The sequence below is a fragment of the Wasmannia auropunctata genome, unplaced genomic scaffold (genome assembly GCF_000956235.1).
Source record: "Wasmannia auropunctata unplaced genomic scaffold, wasmannia.A_1.0 LD334829.1, whole genome shotgun sequence".
In the NCBI taxonomy this organism is placed as follows: Eukaryota; Metazoa; Arthropoda; class Insecta; order Hymenoptera; family Formicidae; genus Wasmannia; species Wasmannia auropunctata.
In genome coordinates this window covers 52,865-67,762 of record NW_012028061.1, presented here as the reverse complement: position 1 = coordinate 67,762, position 14,898 = coordinate 52,865, and the positions used below count along the sequence as shown (strand labels likewise).

Sequence of the window (14,898 nt, the reverse complement as noted above, 5' to 3'; positions counted from 1 at the left end):
TCCCATTGCCTTCTTATATTGTCATTTTTAATATCGGGAATCTTATAGAAATTTATTATTGTTTAAGAAGTTTGAAATTATTCAAATTATCCCGCTGTAACTTATGCAGTACAGCCTCCACTGACGACATATCTACACGAAAAAAAGAAACGATGTAAACGTAATGTGGTATCACTAAGATATTGCGAGATATTTTTTCACTTAACAATACATCGCGTTATATATATTTGAATCAATATTGAGAGTCGGATTCAATATCACTGCGTCTCGCTATTTCAGACGTTTACCTTACCGTCTCTCCTTCTTAAGACTCTCCCATTTATTGAATTTCCGCGAAAGTCAGAATATTTTCGGAGATGCATCGAAAAAGAGACGCAACGCCTCCGGCGGATTTTGTTACTCTCTTTTCACATCGCGGACCTTGTGTCCCGGCGAGACTTTCATTACCGAGATATCCTCCTTGAGATTCTCCCGGCGCTCCTCGAAAAGCTTCTCTACGAATCTGTGCTGCCATTCACTGAAAAATTGCGCGAAAAATTCGAAGGTATTGTGTGAAAATTAACAATATTTTAAAGGAGAAATCTAGCTGTCGTTTTAGAAATTTGATTGTTATTTAACGGAGCGTTTCGCTTATATTTTTATTTAATTTTTCTTTATTCGCGATATCTAATACGAAAAATATTTGGGAAACAATAGAAACAATAGAAACATAGAGCGAAATAAAATTTGAAAGATTGAAATTTTATATGTATCAACTCGCGCCGAGTATTTTCCCCTTAATTCTATCTCCGGTCAAAAAGATATACCTACATGCATTTCGTTTGTATGGGAAATTTTTTCCAAGAAGCAGAGAACTGCTCGAGCATGGCGAAGATATCCCAAATATTTTTTGCAAAGAAAAATTCTCAGGCGGAACGTCTGCCGGGATTACCCCAGGTAATGAAACTCGGCCAAAAAGAGGATAGAAAAGAGAAGAAAAAAGGACACGCATTGAGCATTAAGAAAACGAGCATTTTGAAATGTAAGTTGTCACGCGATGAGAGAAAAGCTGATTCATTACGATTTAAACGATAACGATATGAGGACTGCAACAGGATGACGGGAGTCGTCATTTAGGAGAGCACACGTTTCGTAAAATATCACATCGCTCGTGAACTTCGTGCCGGTGCGGCGCGGCGGTTGAGTTGCGAAGCAATTTCCGAGATTTCGCACACACAGAAATTTCACACGGGGGTAGGTTGAGTACTGTTAGCGCGACAGCGCTGGACCAATGCGCGCTGCGGTGGATGCAGCGCACGCAGTTATGGTGCACACGCGACGAGCGCGTGCACGTGCGAACGCTGGAGCGGTGTGCTGAAGAGATGCCGGGGAGGGGATGCAGGAGGTTTGAGGTCGCATTGATTTTGTCTAGACAGGGTGGAGACTGCTCTCGCGTGGTATCGTTCTCCGCGTGCACGGTTTGGTATGCTGTCAGACCAGCGTGGTGCTCGTCAGTCGGGATTCTCGAGATGTCCCGTTTAGCTCCCGCCGTGCGTTACCTGCACGCGAGGAGGAACATCGCCGTCCGGGTCACTCTTTTATGTAAAAATTAAACGGATGGATGTGCTTGATAAAATAATAATTATTAGTTGCCGTTAAAGCGCGTTGTCGGGGACTCCTATTTGTTACAACAAAATATCTTAATAAGATGATACATATGTAAAGAACGTAAAACGTTTGTGGATAAATAATGAAAATGTAGCATTGTTAAATTATTTAAAAAAAAAACAAGTGATTCGTGTAATAGACAAATATCAAAATGATATTAAAATCACGTGATGTCACGCCAAAATGATATACTAAATCTTTTCCCGTTCACTCTTATTTTACAGGAACGCCCTCAACCCCGATAATGCCAGGCGGTACACCCGGCACACCATCCTCTAAAGCGAAGGTAAATTCACGTTCCGTTGGAATGGAAACTTCCTCATTCTTAGCATTTTTACGTAATCCATGCAAATTAATTTTGTCTCGCAGGAAAAGATAATGTTGCGGGCGAAAGTTGTGGTGGCTCTGTATCCTTTCCGTGCCATCGAAGGCGGTGATTTATCTCTCGAAAAGGTAAAGACGAAACAAAATAATAAATAAAATTAGAAGCACATTTTTCAAAATAATAAATATTATGAAGAGAAAAAAGTGAATTATTATAATATATAGGATGAATTATTATAATATATAGGATGTTTCAAATCACCCTTTATTCTTGGAAGTGGATAGAAGTGACTAGTGATCGGAAGTTGCAAAGGAAAAAAATCAAAATCATTACCAAAAGCTATCTGAACTATTTAAAAATCATCACACGTAAAACAGTTTTAATTTGAATGATAATTTTTGATATCTGGAAAAATAAATGATTCATAATCCATGACATTTCATTATTTTTCACATAAATTAGAAATGGTATAAAAAAAGTTTAAGCAAAAATTGTTTTTAAAAAATTTTTTAAACAACGATACTCCACTCGATTTATGTTTTTATTTCGAAAATTTCAGGCTTAACCCTATCTTTGATAATTTTCGGAAAACCAAAATGCCACCATTAGATAGTTCAGATAGGCTTTGGTAATAAAATATTTTTCTACGACTTGCGGTCACTATTTTCGAGAAAAAAGGATGGTGTAAAATAGTCTGTATATGATTGTTTATAGCATATCATTATATTAAAATAAACATACAATATTTATTATATCTGTTTTTACGAGTATAGGGTGCAGAGTACGAGGTTTTGGACGATTCTCAAGAGCACTGGTGGAAAGTTAAGGACGAGAATGGGTACGGGGGAATTTCTTTCGAAACAGTTTTAAAAATTGCATCGCGACTTAGCTCTTCTTTAAAACTTCTTTACGACAAACGAATTAGCTACAACGATTTATCTAAATTTTTTATCTTGCACATGTGTCACGATGGTAGCTATCAACCGGCAATCGTGAAAAATAATCGGTTGTACGGCGCATCGTTTGCAAACAATAATCTTGGAATTCTTGTGTAATCAGCTATAATTATTCGCAATAGCCGGATTGTTTACCTATGCACGTAAAATACGTACGCACGATGAAAAACGGGTTACACAAAGTTATTATACGGCGCGCATTTAATTGCAGATCGATTGGCTACATTCCCAGCAATTACGTTAAAGAAAAAGAGCTGTTGGGACTGCAAAAATACGAGTAAGTCTGACGTATAATCTTTTCCTACAAATCGTTGAATTTAGTATCTCGTAAATTCGATAACACCTTTTGTTGCTCTTCCCATTTTTCGAGTTATCAGTCGGCTGTTTTCCACCAGAACAGCGTTTAGTAGAGATCTTACATAAATCATAAGATGTTCGTATATGATAAAGGTAAAAAAAATGGTTCCACTTGCTGTTGTAGATGGTACGTAGGCGATATGTCAAGACAACGAGCTGAGTCGCTGCTGAAGCAAGAAGATAAGGAGGGTTGTTTTGTCGTTCGTAACTCCTCGACGAAGGGGCTTTACACGCTCTCGCTTTACACGAAAGTGTAAGTTAACAGTACTGTCAACGATTACAAGTAGCGCTTCTACGGACTGGCTTTCAACTCTAAATTGTTTTGCACCCAGGCGTAAGTACAGTTGCCAGTCTCCGATAATTTAAGATTTTCCGTTTTCTGCTACAGGCCACATCCCCACGTGAAACATTACCACATCAAACAGAATACCCGCGGTGAATTTTACTTGTCGGAAAAGCATTGCTGCGGATCTATTCCCGATCTGGTTAATTACCATAGACATAACAGCGGCGGTCTAGCCAGTCGATTGAAGACCAGCCCCTGCGATCGTCCTGTACCACCAACTGCCGGCCTCAGTCATGGTTCGTAAAATTTATATATACGTGCACTTTCTCCATTCCTTAATATATGAAATGTATGAGACATAAGATATAAAGAAGGAGCTTCTCTCGGCTATATGACGATACATAACGGTGGACGGCTTTTTCACAGACAAATGGGAAATCGACCCAGCGGAATTACATTTGCTGGAGGAACTCGGGTCCGGCCAATTTGGAGTCGTGCGGAGAGGAAAATGGCGCGGCTCCATCGATGTCGCCGTGAAGATGATGAAAGAGGGAACCATGTCCGAGGACGACTTTATAGAAGAAGCTAAAGTGATGACGTAAGTCTCAATCTAGTTTCCGCATCGAGACTTTCGATGAGCAACTGGGCAACACTCCACTTGGAATTCTTTTAATTAAATCAAAAACTTTGTTATTCACACATAACTTATTCTCTAAATAATATCGATAGCTCTCACTAAAATGTATTTATCATAAGTTTTTATTTATTCGTGCAGAAAACTGCAACATCAAAACCTAGTCCAACTATACGGCGTTTGCAGTAAAGATAGACCAATATACATTGTCACAGAATACATGCGACATGGATCTCTCCTCAACTACCTCCGCCGTCATGAAACCTCATTAGGTGCAAACGTTGGCCTCTTGTTAGATATGTGTATACAGGTAAAATGCAAATTCCATCTTGCAGACATTAGGACACGATTACGATCAATAGAAATTCTAAAATAATATCGAGATTTTTTTTAATCCTCTTATAGATACTTATATTTCTTTGTATAGGTTTGCAAAGGAATGGCATATTTAGAAAGGCATAACTATATACACAGAGATCTTGCGGCACGTAACTGTCTGGTGGGATCGGAAAATGTAGTAAAAGTTGCAGATTTTGGTTTAGCTAGGTAGATTACTTTACCTTTGGATCCTTATATTTTGTAAAATTAAAAAGCTTAATTGAAATAGAAATTATGTAAGCGAGTATTGAAATTTAACTGACTTGAGTTCGAATATTTCCAGGTACGTACTCGATGATCAGTATACCAGTAGCGGCGGTACTAAATTTCCCATTAAATGGGCGCCGCCGGAAGTGTTGAACTACACGCGCTTTAGTTCGAAATCGGATGTATGGGCATACGGAGTACTTATGTGGGAGGTGTTTACGTGCGGAAAGATGCCTTATGGTCGCCTAAAGAATACGGAAGTCGTCGAGCGAGTGCAGCGAGGTATCATTCTAGAACGACCCAAGGCGTGTTTCAAGGAAGTATACGAGGTAAATTAGCGTTTTTCTTTTTTTCGTCTCCTATTCTCGATCGTGCGTCTCTCGTGTACAGAATTACGAGTTTACGGATTCGAATTCCAGGTAATGCGCAAATGCTGGGCACACTGTCCAGAAGTACGACCATCCTTCCGCGTCCTGAAGGAGCAGCTGATTAGCGTCTCCCAAGGATTGGTCAACGATTGACTCAACCTTCTGCGGTGTATGCGCCTGTCCTCACCATCCTGCCGGTCGGTCCGATCGACGGCGAAGTCATCGCCGTCGTCGGAACGATCGCCCTCCGCCGGTCTACCCTCGTCGAACTTGCCGTACAATTCAGCAACGTTGCCGTCGCGCAAGACCCGCGCGCCAGCCTCCCCGCCGCCTTCCACAATCGATTTCTCTCGTCGTTTCTCGTCGACCGCGTGTAAATCAAAAAGAGAAGGCTCATCGTCGCCGAGTACACCCGGGCATCAAGCTAGTCAACAAAAACCATCCTCGAGCTCGACTAATAACGTGTGTGACGTTTGCAGTTCCTACGGACACCCGTGGATCGAAATATGCAAGGCGATACGAGCCACTAAAGGTAAATGAGTATGAAGAGTGTGTGTATGTGTGTAATTGAGTAATTTACACTACACTGCGACTAATTACACATTAGAGAACCGTATCCGTAATACGGAGATGTAATTCTAAATTCCGTAAGCGTTAACGCTCACCTCTTTCGTCTACCCTCTCCTATTACTCCCGTCCCGTGTACATCTCCGAACATCTTGGGCAAATGTTCCGTGCGTTACGTGAAAATTTCACTTGATACTGGGATGCGTGATACTACATGTGTTTCACATACTATTTTTCCCATATAATTTTTAGACTTTACTCTGTATCGTCATAAATACATTTATATATAGAACAATAGTATTTATTGATGGCCTTTGCAACAGATGCAATATTCAACTTGTGATTCCGCCTTAGAATAAATCATTTTTTATTATTATCATTTTGATGATGAAAACAGTGACATACAACTTTGAATCGAAGAGATATTGTTTCTGCTTAATAAATCGATTTAATAAATAAGCGTTTTCGTTTGTTTATATTTCACATTATAACTAACAAGCAAAACAAGCGAGGTAAGAGGGAAGAGTAAAAAAGTTATAAAAATTATAAAAGAAAACTTACGTTTTATTCTGACGGATTGATTGAACATAATTCTTATTTGGAGTTAACCTAATGGACAACATGATAAGTAATGTATATAATTCGCATTTAATTGCTCTTATTGTATAAATTTCATTACAAATTTATAAATTATAACAAATCTTGTACGAAATGTAAATATAATTAAATAGCGTATATAATAAAAACTAAACAGTTTAAAATAGACGTTGTTCATATCGATAAACCAAAGAACATTAGTCTGTTAAAAATCTATATTTAGATATTTCTATAACAAATATAGTGGGAGTAAACATTTTTACAAAAAGCGTAGATGGTACATGACGCGTTTATTAAAACTCTCTTCAACTCGTTTACAAACTTTCTTCGATGCGGATACAAGAGAAAAACTTTTTTTGTGCAATTCAACGTAAAAAGCGAATCTGTCGCTCGAATATCGAGCCTTCGAGGACAAGTAGCACTGGTATCGTAAATGTAATAAAAAAAAATAAGTACTTTTCTCTAATACATAATAATATTTCTAATTAAATTACTTATCTATTTTTATAGATAAATGATAAGTGTAACAGATTTTGGTCACTTATGCACGCTTATGGCAAAAGGCATTAGAAATGTAGGAATCTTTTTAAGTCTTTTTACATGGAATTTATCATTTGCCTTTCTTTTGAATTCTGAAACAAAAAATACACAGAATTTTTTTTTTGCAATTGAAAAAAGGAATTATCTAGAATGCATATATTTCGAGAGTATTACGTTGACGAAACTCTTAACTCTAATTAATTGACACGCGTTTTTGGAGGCATTAAGACGCATATATTACACGTTAATACTAAATAAATATACTGGATAAATTTGCGAAAGTTAATTATGTACGTACGGATTGAAAGGGATACAGGAATGTGGTGACGCTCTTTTCCGTATATCCCGACTGCACTTTGCAAGTATAATCACCCATATCGGACCATTCAAGATCCGATATCTGCAGATCGCCACTCGGTAGAACAATATATCTCGTGTGTGTGCTGGGACTTATAATTCTGCCCAAGTTGTCCAACCAGAATAGATAAGGCGTCGGCTGACCTACGACCCTGCACGGTAAAATTATCGTGTTCCCTGCAAAAGCGAATCTCCACGGGGCGTGCAAGGTAATGGTGGACTGGCCCTGCCGGTTGCACTCGGTAACCTTGGTGCCTGGTAGACAACAATATAATGGTAATAGTACAATTTATATTCGGTCTAACAGCAAAATATATATCGTCTCGCTTACTGTTAACGAGGAGTACCGTCGCCGTTGATTGGGCCACCGCATTTTTAGATACGGACACACAGTATTTTAAACCTTGGTCCTCAACTCTAACGCAATCGATCACGTATGTGGAAGAGATTTGACCGACTCCTTCCCATCCCGGGGATGTGGTGCTGCTCCTTTCTTGAACACGCGCGATCAATTCCTGAATCTGCGGGAGAAAGAATGAACAGATACATGAAGGGTGCGTTGTTGCATAATTTTTTTATTTATAAATCACCGAGAACCGACCTGCCTTTCCGGTTCATTTCCTGTTATCCAATAGACCTGTGGCGGCGGATTTCCATTTGCCACGCAATGCAGTTCGACGCGGCTCCTAAATGAATACGAGTGGAATGCGATCACGTTACTTTTGTGTCTATGTATGCATTAAAGTTCGTTACTTTATATCTCTAAGCGGTATATATATTTACCCGACGGCAACTTCTAAGGAATCCGACGGATTCTGATCAATTTCGGTCCACGTTGACGTGAAACCGTTCTAGAACACGAAGGTTTCAGATATTTTAGTTATTATTAGAAGAAGGAATTATCGGATTACACACAAAAGCCGAAAAGAGAGAGAGAGAGAGAGAGAGGGAGAGAATCTGGCGGATTCGTAAAGTTAGGAAAACGAAATCGAGAAGCCGCACAACAGCTCTTTCCGTTGATGAAATACGAAAAAGAAAACTTTAATAAATTCAAAACTTGGGCTCATTAATTAAAGAAAACGGTGGTATATACCTTTTTTTCGCCGGCCGGCTTTCCTTTCAATTTGTTCACCGCGTCGGACTGATCGACGTTCGCACGCGTGTACGATGCATTCGTCAGCAGGAAGACCGTCAAAGGATTTCCGTAAGCTACGTCGATCGCGGCGACGAGCGCTAGAAAATACGTGAGACTCAAGAGACACAGCTGCATCTGGAAAGAGTGTTAGTTGCGATAGAAAAAAAATCTTGGCGAACGTGTTCGAAAAGAAATTATTGGAACACTTTGGGAAAGTACGAGACGCCGCCGAGAGTTTCCCCATGAGATAAGATCCGCAGGATAAGAACTTATTTTAAGCACGATTTTGCGTTTCGCAAACCGGACGATATAATGTGCCGAATTAATGCTATGTTTACCTCCATGAGATTACCGAATTGACAGAAAAAGAAATTATCGCGAATCTCAGGAGAAGCTCAGGAGAAGGATAATGAAGGATCTAGCGTTAAGAAAATTCAAAACATTGTTAAATATTCATGAAATATCAACAATATTCCATAAATATTTCAGGAATATTTAGCTGAAGAATGTTCGTAACGCACGATACATATTGTAGTGTCGCTCATATTTTACGTATACATGGTATCTCTCGCTAAGCAGATCTTCCTGAGTCGTATCAATCCTCTAATTTATTTCGAATGATTTTTTCAATGCGAGAATTGTTTTTAAAGATTTATCGCAACAAATGAATAGTGACACAAAGCGCTGCTATTTAGAGAAACGCATTACTAACGAGCAACAACTTATCAAGGCAAGCATCTCTCTCTAATAACAAAACTATAAAACACTGTCTTAAATTTTAACCTTTAAACCACATCCAAAAAAATCACACTAACTACAATGACAGATGATCTGACAGACCGCTATTATGCTCCCACTAATTTTATAAGTTAATTATAATAAAAAATATATGTTTTCTAAATACTTGTTGATGGGAAAAAGGAAAAATATATTTTAATGTGAAAATTAACAAAAAATCTTATATACAAAAGAAATAAAATATATTTAAATGACAAATATTTATAATTGTTTACTTAAATTTAAAGTGAATAAAAAATATTTTAATAATTGTTTTTTTAATAATTGTCTAAAAATTGAATAGTTGACTAGCGAAAACAAAAATGTAATTTATTATTAATGCTATTAATGTTATTAGAGATATTTCTTGTATAATCTCTCTTATGTTACGCAACTATATATTTAAAGGAACTGTCTGAACTTTTAAAAACATTGTTGGCATACCAATTAAACAGTGCACATCTTTCGCGAACACTAAACAAATCGATGTCTCGCATTTTATGCATATTTATATGCAGTTTTACGTTTTAATTTATAATGGCATAATGTACATGTTACAAAAATTATAATGGCATAAAAAGCCATTTTTAGTCTTTTCTAGCCTTAAAACATATATACAACACACCAATAAATACGAATTAATATGTGTAAATAAGACGTAGATTAAGAAATACATACATTCTCAATACTGCGAAAAAGTAACGCAAACCATAACACCGGTCTGTGAGACGACTACAATTTTTCAAACATTAATTTATATTTTACACGTTTCCAGCGAATGACAATAAGACTACCACAACATTTCGTAGGAACAGATGGCATATGAAGGTACTATGAGTTTAGAGTGTCTCTTGTGAATATTAAGAAAACTGTTGACAAGTAAAGCTTCAATAGCGGTCTGTGAGACCGATATAGTAGTTTGAAGGTTAATTAAGAACCGTAAAACGCTATTTTAAATTTAAATTCTGTCCGAATGCTATCTTAAGTTTTACCTTAAAAGTTCTACTTACGAGTTCTATCTTAAAGTAACGGAGAAAAGAATCTTATCGCCCACTCATCCCCATGCATGGCTTATAGTTCACAAAAGACACCTCGTAATCGCTCACAATTCGAGAACTGTCGGATACCTTTTTGCGCGGAGAGGGAAGAGCTGACTCAGAAGTGCGCGGCTTAGCGAGAAAATATCCTATACGTATAACGCGCGAATTAAGTAGCGAATTAATTTACATCGAATCGAGAGGAGGCTCGCCTTAATATCTCGTGTGTCACCCGAGCTGCTAGAAAAAAGGTACGCAAGCGAGAGCGACAGATGCGTTGTCTTACCGTGGTTGCATCAGCCGTTTTAGCCCGGATTGGTTTGCTAACTTTGCCGCCTCGAAAGCTGGAGAGGGAAGCGGATCGGGACGACACGTGCGCGAAGGCACGCTCCTTTGACGCGAATGCCTTAAAATTTTGTTTCCCTGAAAACCGTCGCGATCTAACGTACTAACTTTGATCCTCTTCACTTGGGTTCTCGCGAGGGAGATTCGTAAGAGAAAAAAAATCTTGCGTCGGGATAGTTACACGTAATTCGGTCCGAAACAAATTCAAAGGGTTCATTTCCTTGAGGAATTTCCTATATGACCAGGTCCGCGGGGAAGTTATAAAAATGCTCGCCGTTTCGAGGAAGCTAAAACATTTTGCGTTTGTATATAAGCATTGCATATGTTTTATTTCGAAGAGAATTTGTGTGCAAACCGCAAGGTATCGCCGATGAATCGTACGCGTGCCGAGACAAGTGTTCCATAATGTTAATTTATTTCGGTGCGTCAAAGGTACTCAAAGCCACCTTCTCTCGCTCCGGAACTATATAAAATGCGAAAGCTTCACAAAAATAATATTCGACCGGGGTAGCTTCGCGGGTGAAGCCGAGATGAACCTTGAATACGTGGTGCGTAAACGTGCGTGACTTACCTTTGCCGGTGCCTGCAAATAATTTTGTAACTGGCGCTACGATTTTCCGGACGACAGTGCGCTGCGCTGCAGTGAATTCCGCCGAGTGTGAGTCCGGAGGTAGCGAGAAGAAAGAAAAAAAGGGGGAGGAAAAAGGAAGAGCGGCGCCCGAGCAGTTTATCAACTGGTGGAATCGAGGAACTCGACTGAACGGCGGTATAACAGTTATTGGTCCATTTATATATTTCGAATGTAACAGCGGGCGCCCTTCCCTTTTCCCGATTGGCCGTTATTACCGGGGAGTAGGGCGATAATACCGCCGGCAAACAATCGAATTCATTATCTACCATGGGTCGTTTGTACGTCGCGTAATAGATATCTCCCCAATTTGTTTTCTCCGCCCTCATCTAGGCTTTTCCCTCTCCCTCGATTCGATTTTTTATCTCAAAAGGACGACACGATAATTACTTTTATTGAAAGAGCGATCGTATCGGGAAGATGACTTCAATTATTTATTGGGTTCGACCACCACCGTTCGATCATCGCCGCTGCCGTCGCCGCCACCGTGTGTAGAAATATTTTTATACATTCCGTATTATTTCACATCGCGTCTTCTCGCTTTTCTTTCCTTTTTTTTCTTTCTTTCGCTGGACTTTAATCAATTTAGCAGATTGCCTCGATATTCTCGCGAAGAAAGAAAATTCTCGTCAAGTTACATAATTCACGCAAAGATACACGTTTAATAGTAAAAAATTAACGGCTAGAAATGTTAACGCGAACATTAATTCGCTTCGCCGTATTCTCTCGGGCTATTCTTTTATTATCACAAATCGATCGTGCGCGGCCGCGTATTCGTCGTGCGTTTTATACCGCCGTCGCGGTAATATTTCGCCGTTATCGTTGAATTTATCTTAACGTCCGCGAATCTGATCCGAATGCGATCCGAAATATGCGGTCAATCGCGCGAAGACGAAGCCCCATGGAAAGCGTTGTGTTCGCGCTAAAACAGCTGTGCCGTCAAATTTGGATTTCGTCAGCGGTATCGAGGTCGTTACCACAGATTTTACGGGCCGCGCCGCGCCGGCCGTAGAGGAGAGGTGGTCCGAAAGGCGCCAGTTACAAAATTATGCTCGACAACAATGGAGATTGTTGATTGGAGGCCGTTTAATATATATTTTAATCGTATCGGTTTTAATCGATCGCTCAGTCAATAAAAACTGCGATGCAATATATAATAGTAATATATAATAGTAATACAATATATAATAGTAATGCAATATATAATAGTAATATGTAATAGTAATATATCAACGCGCCTCCGTTCTCGCGGATGTGTGTTATACGTTGTACCTATATATACTCTCTCGCGCGAATAATTAGTTCCCTTTCAGGGCAACCGCGTACGACATTGCTCATTGTGTGACAGATTGCTCGAAATGGCCCATCGTTACGCGCAATTTGAAATAGAACATCTCTCCGCGTTCGCGTGTGTGAGACCCTGATGTGAGCGCCTGATGACGTAAAAGGAGCGAGTACGGCTCGCGCGCGCGCGCGGCGGTCGATTTGTGATAATGGAAAGAAACGCGACCGAGAGAAAATACGTACGGCGCGCGATCTAGCATTCTCATTTACGGTTCTTACCGTACCTTCTTAATAAACTATATACAATATATATTTTCGCATGAACTTGGCGAAAAGTTTCTTTTTCTCCGCGGGAATGCATATTAGGGCTGGTGATTTGCTTCGAAGGTTTCGATATTCGAACTTCAAAGCTTCGGCATTAAAATCTTCGAATTCTTTCGAAGCTTTGAAGTTCCGAAGTTTGGAAAAATACATTCGTGCAAAGAAATTTATTTAGAAAATTTAGATATTGTAAATGAAAAGAATAAATATATATATATATATACACTCAAAATATATATACGTAATTATTCCTAAAAAATTTGAAAGTATTATAATCTGAAATATAACAAATTAATAATTAAACTTGATATATGTACATAAATAAGGAAAGATAATCAATAAAACAAATTTTAAAAAATTAAAAAAAATAAAAATAAATTTATTTCTAAATAAATAAATAAAAATATAATAAATTAATATAATTGTTTTGGCGTCATTAAATCTTCATCCTCAGCATTAAAACAATCTTAAAAACAGAAAATTTTTAATCGTAAAATTAATAAAAATTACTAATTTTTTAAGTAAATTTGCACGAATGTATTTTTCGAAACTTTGAAGCTTCGAATATTCGAAGTAAGTAAAAAGTAACAGCTTTAATGCATATCAAGACGATCCGTCCTGGTCCTACAGGATCTTAACGTCATCCTAACATCTGTTGAAGTCAATTCACATATGGATCACCGCGCGCGTGATTCTTTTCATCGCTGTTAAAGAAAAGAAAAAAAAGCGAGCAACGAAGAGAGACGCTACGAAATAATGCGAAAAATATTTCTACACACGATGTCGGCGGTCGGAGGTCGGACCTGGATCCAACCTCTCAATCAGAAGCGTACCTAGGGTGCCTTGCGCCTTTGACAGAAAGTTGTATCGATGCCCACTTCTCCTCCTTTTCCGTAGAAAAAAATTATTTTATTGCAATATACCACATTATTTATTTAAAAATTACTGCTAAAATGAATTATAATTACTGTCGATTTAATTGTGAATTCTGATAGGAAAGTATCTATAAAATTATATGTCGAAATCTTGTAAAAAATTTGTAGTCTGCAATTACATATATAGATATATTTATAAAAACAGATGTAATATTACTGATCTTTTATAAAATATTAATAACTATTTGTGCAATTTATTTCAAAATAGTATTTCGACAGAACTGTATAATGATGATATGGTGAATCATCTTAGCGACAGATTTGCCAAGTTAAATTTGAAAAAATACAGTCCAATAATTGAGAAAAATATTTTAGCTGGTAATGTTTAACATTCAGAAATATAATTGCGCGTATAAAGGAAATAAATCAAATCAAATATATACGCACAATTATTCTTAAGTTCTAATGTAGAAATATTATAACATGAAATATTATTCATTTGGCATGATAAAATTTTAAAAGAAGAATCAAACAGTAAATATTTAATTAACTTAACAATTAAAATGCAAATATTAGGTCTGAGAATGCTATAATAAATATTGCTGTATTATGACAAATATTAAAATGATTTTATGTTTGTATAAAGTATTACAATAATTATAACATGCTTATATTTCAAATTAGATTTGTCTAATTTTTGACAAATATCATTTAGAAATTTTATTCTGACAAAACTGTTGCGTTATGACAAATCTTAGCATAATTATTACGAAATTTTTGTCATGATGCGCCATTATTGTGCAAAGTTTTCACAATATTTCTATCAGAGAATGCTTTAATTTCATTGATTAAATGCTTTATATAATGATGTAAATATAATAAAGTACATAAATTAATTATTCACTGTAAGCAATAAATCAATATGTACCATGAGCAACTCAATATACACTATGAACATAAATCAGTTATACACTATAAATAGCATAGACTAAATGCATTAACTTAACCTAGTACTAACTCTGAAAAAATTGTATCGAACTATTCAGCTCAGCTAACTTCCATCTCTTGTCAGTCTTGGTGGGCAGCTTTATTGGGACGGACGTCTTCCGTTCTGATCAAAGTATTGCATCATTATTTTTTGAAGAGGGTGACGAAACCCGTCGGGTGTTTTACCCGTGCATTGTAGACCGTTGTACGATTCAATCTTCTCCCATTCTATTGTTATACTATTTTCGATTTTTCATTTTCGCTGACACGCCTATGAGCTTGCCTTAAGG

The 14,898-nt window shown here is 37.6% G+C and overlaps 2 protein-coding genes across 7 annotated transcripts in view; one reads left to right on the top strand and one right to left on the bottom strand.

Moving 5' to 3' along the window:
• The window catches only part of LOC105457988 (tyrosine-protein kinase Btk29A), an 11,839-nt gene extending 5,655 nt beyond the window's left edge, over nt 1-6,184 (top strand). The window contains exons 1-12 of one of the 3 annotated variants that reach the window (XM_011702995.1): nt 1,475-1,581; nt 1,872-1,933; nt 2,017-2,100; nt 2,746-2,810; nt 3,140-3,205; nt 3,410-3,538; nt 3,674-3,867; nt 3,998-4,169; nt 4,347-4,515; nt 4,633-4,751; nt 4,867-5,119; nt 5,210-6,184. In XM_011702995.1, coding sequence (XP_011701297.1) covers nt 1,892-1,933; nt 2,017-2,100; nt 2,746-2,810; nt 3,140-3,205; nt 3,410-3,538; nt 3,674-3,867; nt 3,998-4,169; nt 4,347-4,515; nt 4,633-4,751; nt 4,867-5,119; nt 5,210-5,311 — 1,395 coding nt within the window. In that variant the 5' untranslated portion in view covers nt 1,475-1,581; nt 1,872-1,891 and the 3' untranslated portion in view covers nt 5,312-6,184. Of the gene's footprint in view, nt 1-1,474; nt 1,582-1,871; nt 1,934-2,016; nt 2,101-2,745; nt 2,811-3,139; nt 3,206-3,409; nt 3,539-3,673; nt 3,868-3,997; nt 4,170-4,346; nt 4,516-4,632; nt 4,752-4,866; nt 5,120-5,209 lie in introns of those variants that run through there. The other 2 variants (XM_011702997.1, XM_011702994.1) reach the window with 2 other exon arrangements.
• An 84-nt stretch (nt 6,185-6,268) lies between these two features.
• On the bottom strand, nt 6,269-12,284 carry LOC105457986 (neural/ectodermal development factor IMP-L2). 4 transcript variants are annotated; one of them, XM_011702989.1, is made up of 7 exons: nt 11,085-12,284; nt 8,313-8,489; nt 8,003-8,070; nt 7,821-7,905; nt 7,551-7,740; nt 7,161-7,474; nt 6,269-6,954 (listed from the first exon to the last, which is right to left on the bottom strand). In XM_011702989.1, the coding sequence occupies exons 2-7, from the start codon at nt 8,487-8,489 to the stop codon at nt 6,919-6,921; spliced, it is 870 nt and encodes a 289-aa protein (XP_011701291.1). In that variant the 5' UTR covers nt 11,085-12,284; the 3' UTR covers nt 6,269-6,918. The 4 variants fall into 4 exon arrangements, with proteins under 4 accessions (XP_011701291.1, XP_011701294.1, XP_011701292.1 ...); XM_011702992.1 differs by lacking the exon at nt 11,085-12,284 and adding an exon at nt 10,359-10,382; XM_011702990.1 differs by lacking the exon at nt 11,085-12,284 and adding an exon at nt 10,142-10,321.
• Nucleotides 12,285-14,898: the final 2,614 nt, after the last annotated feature.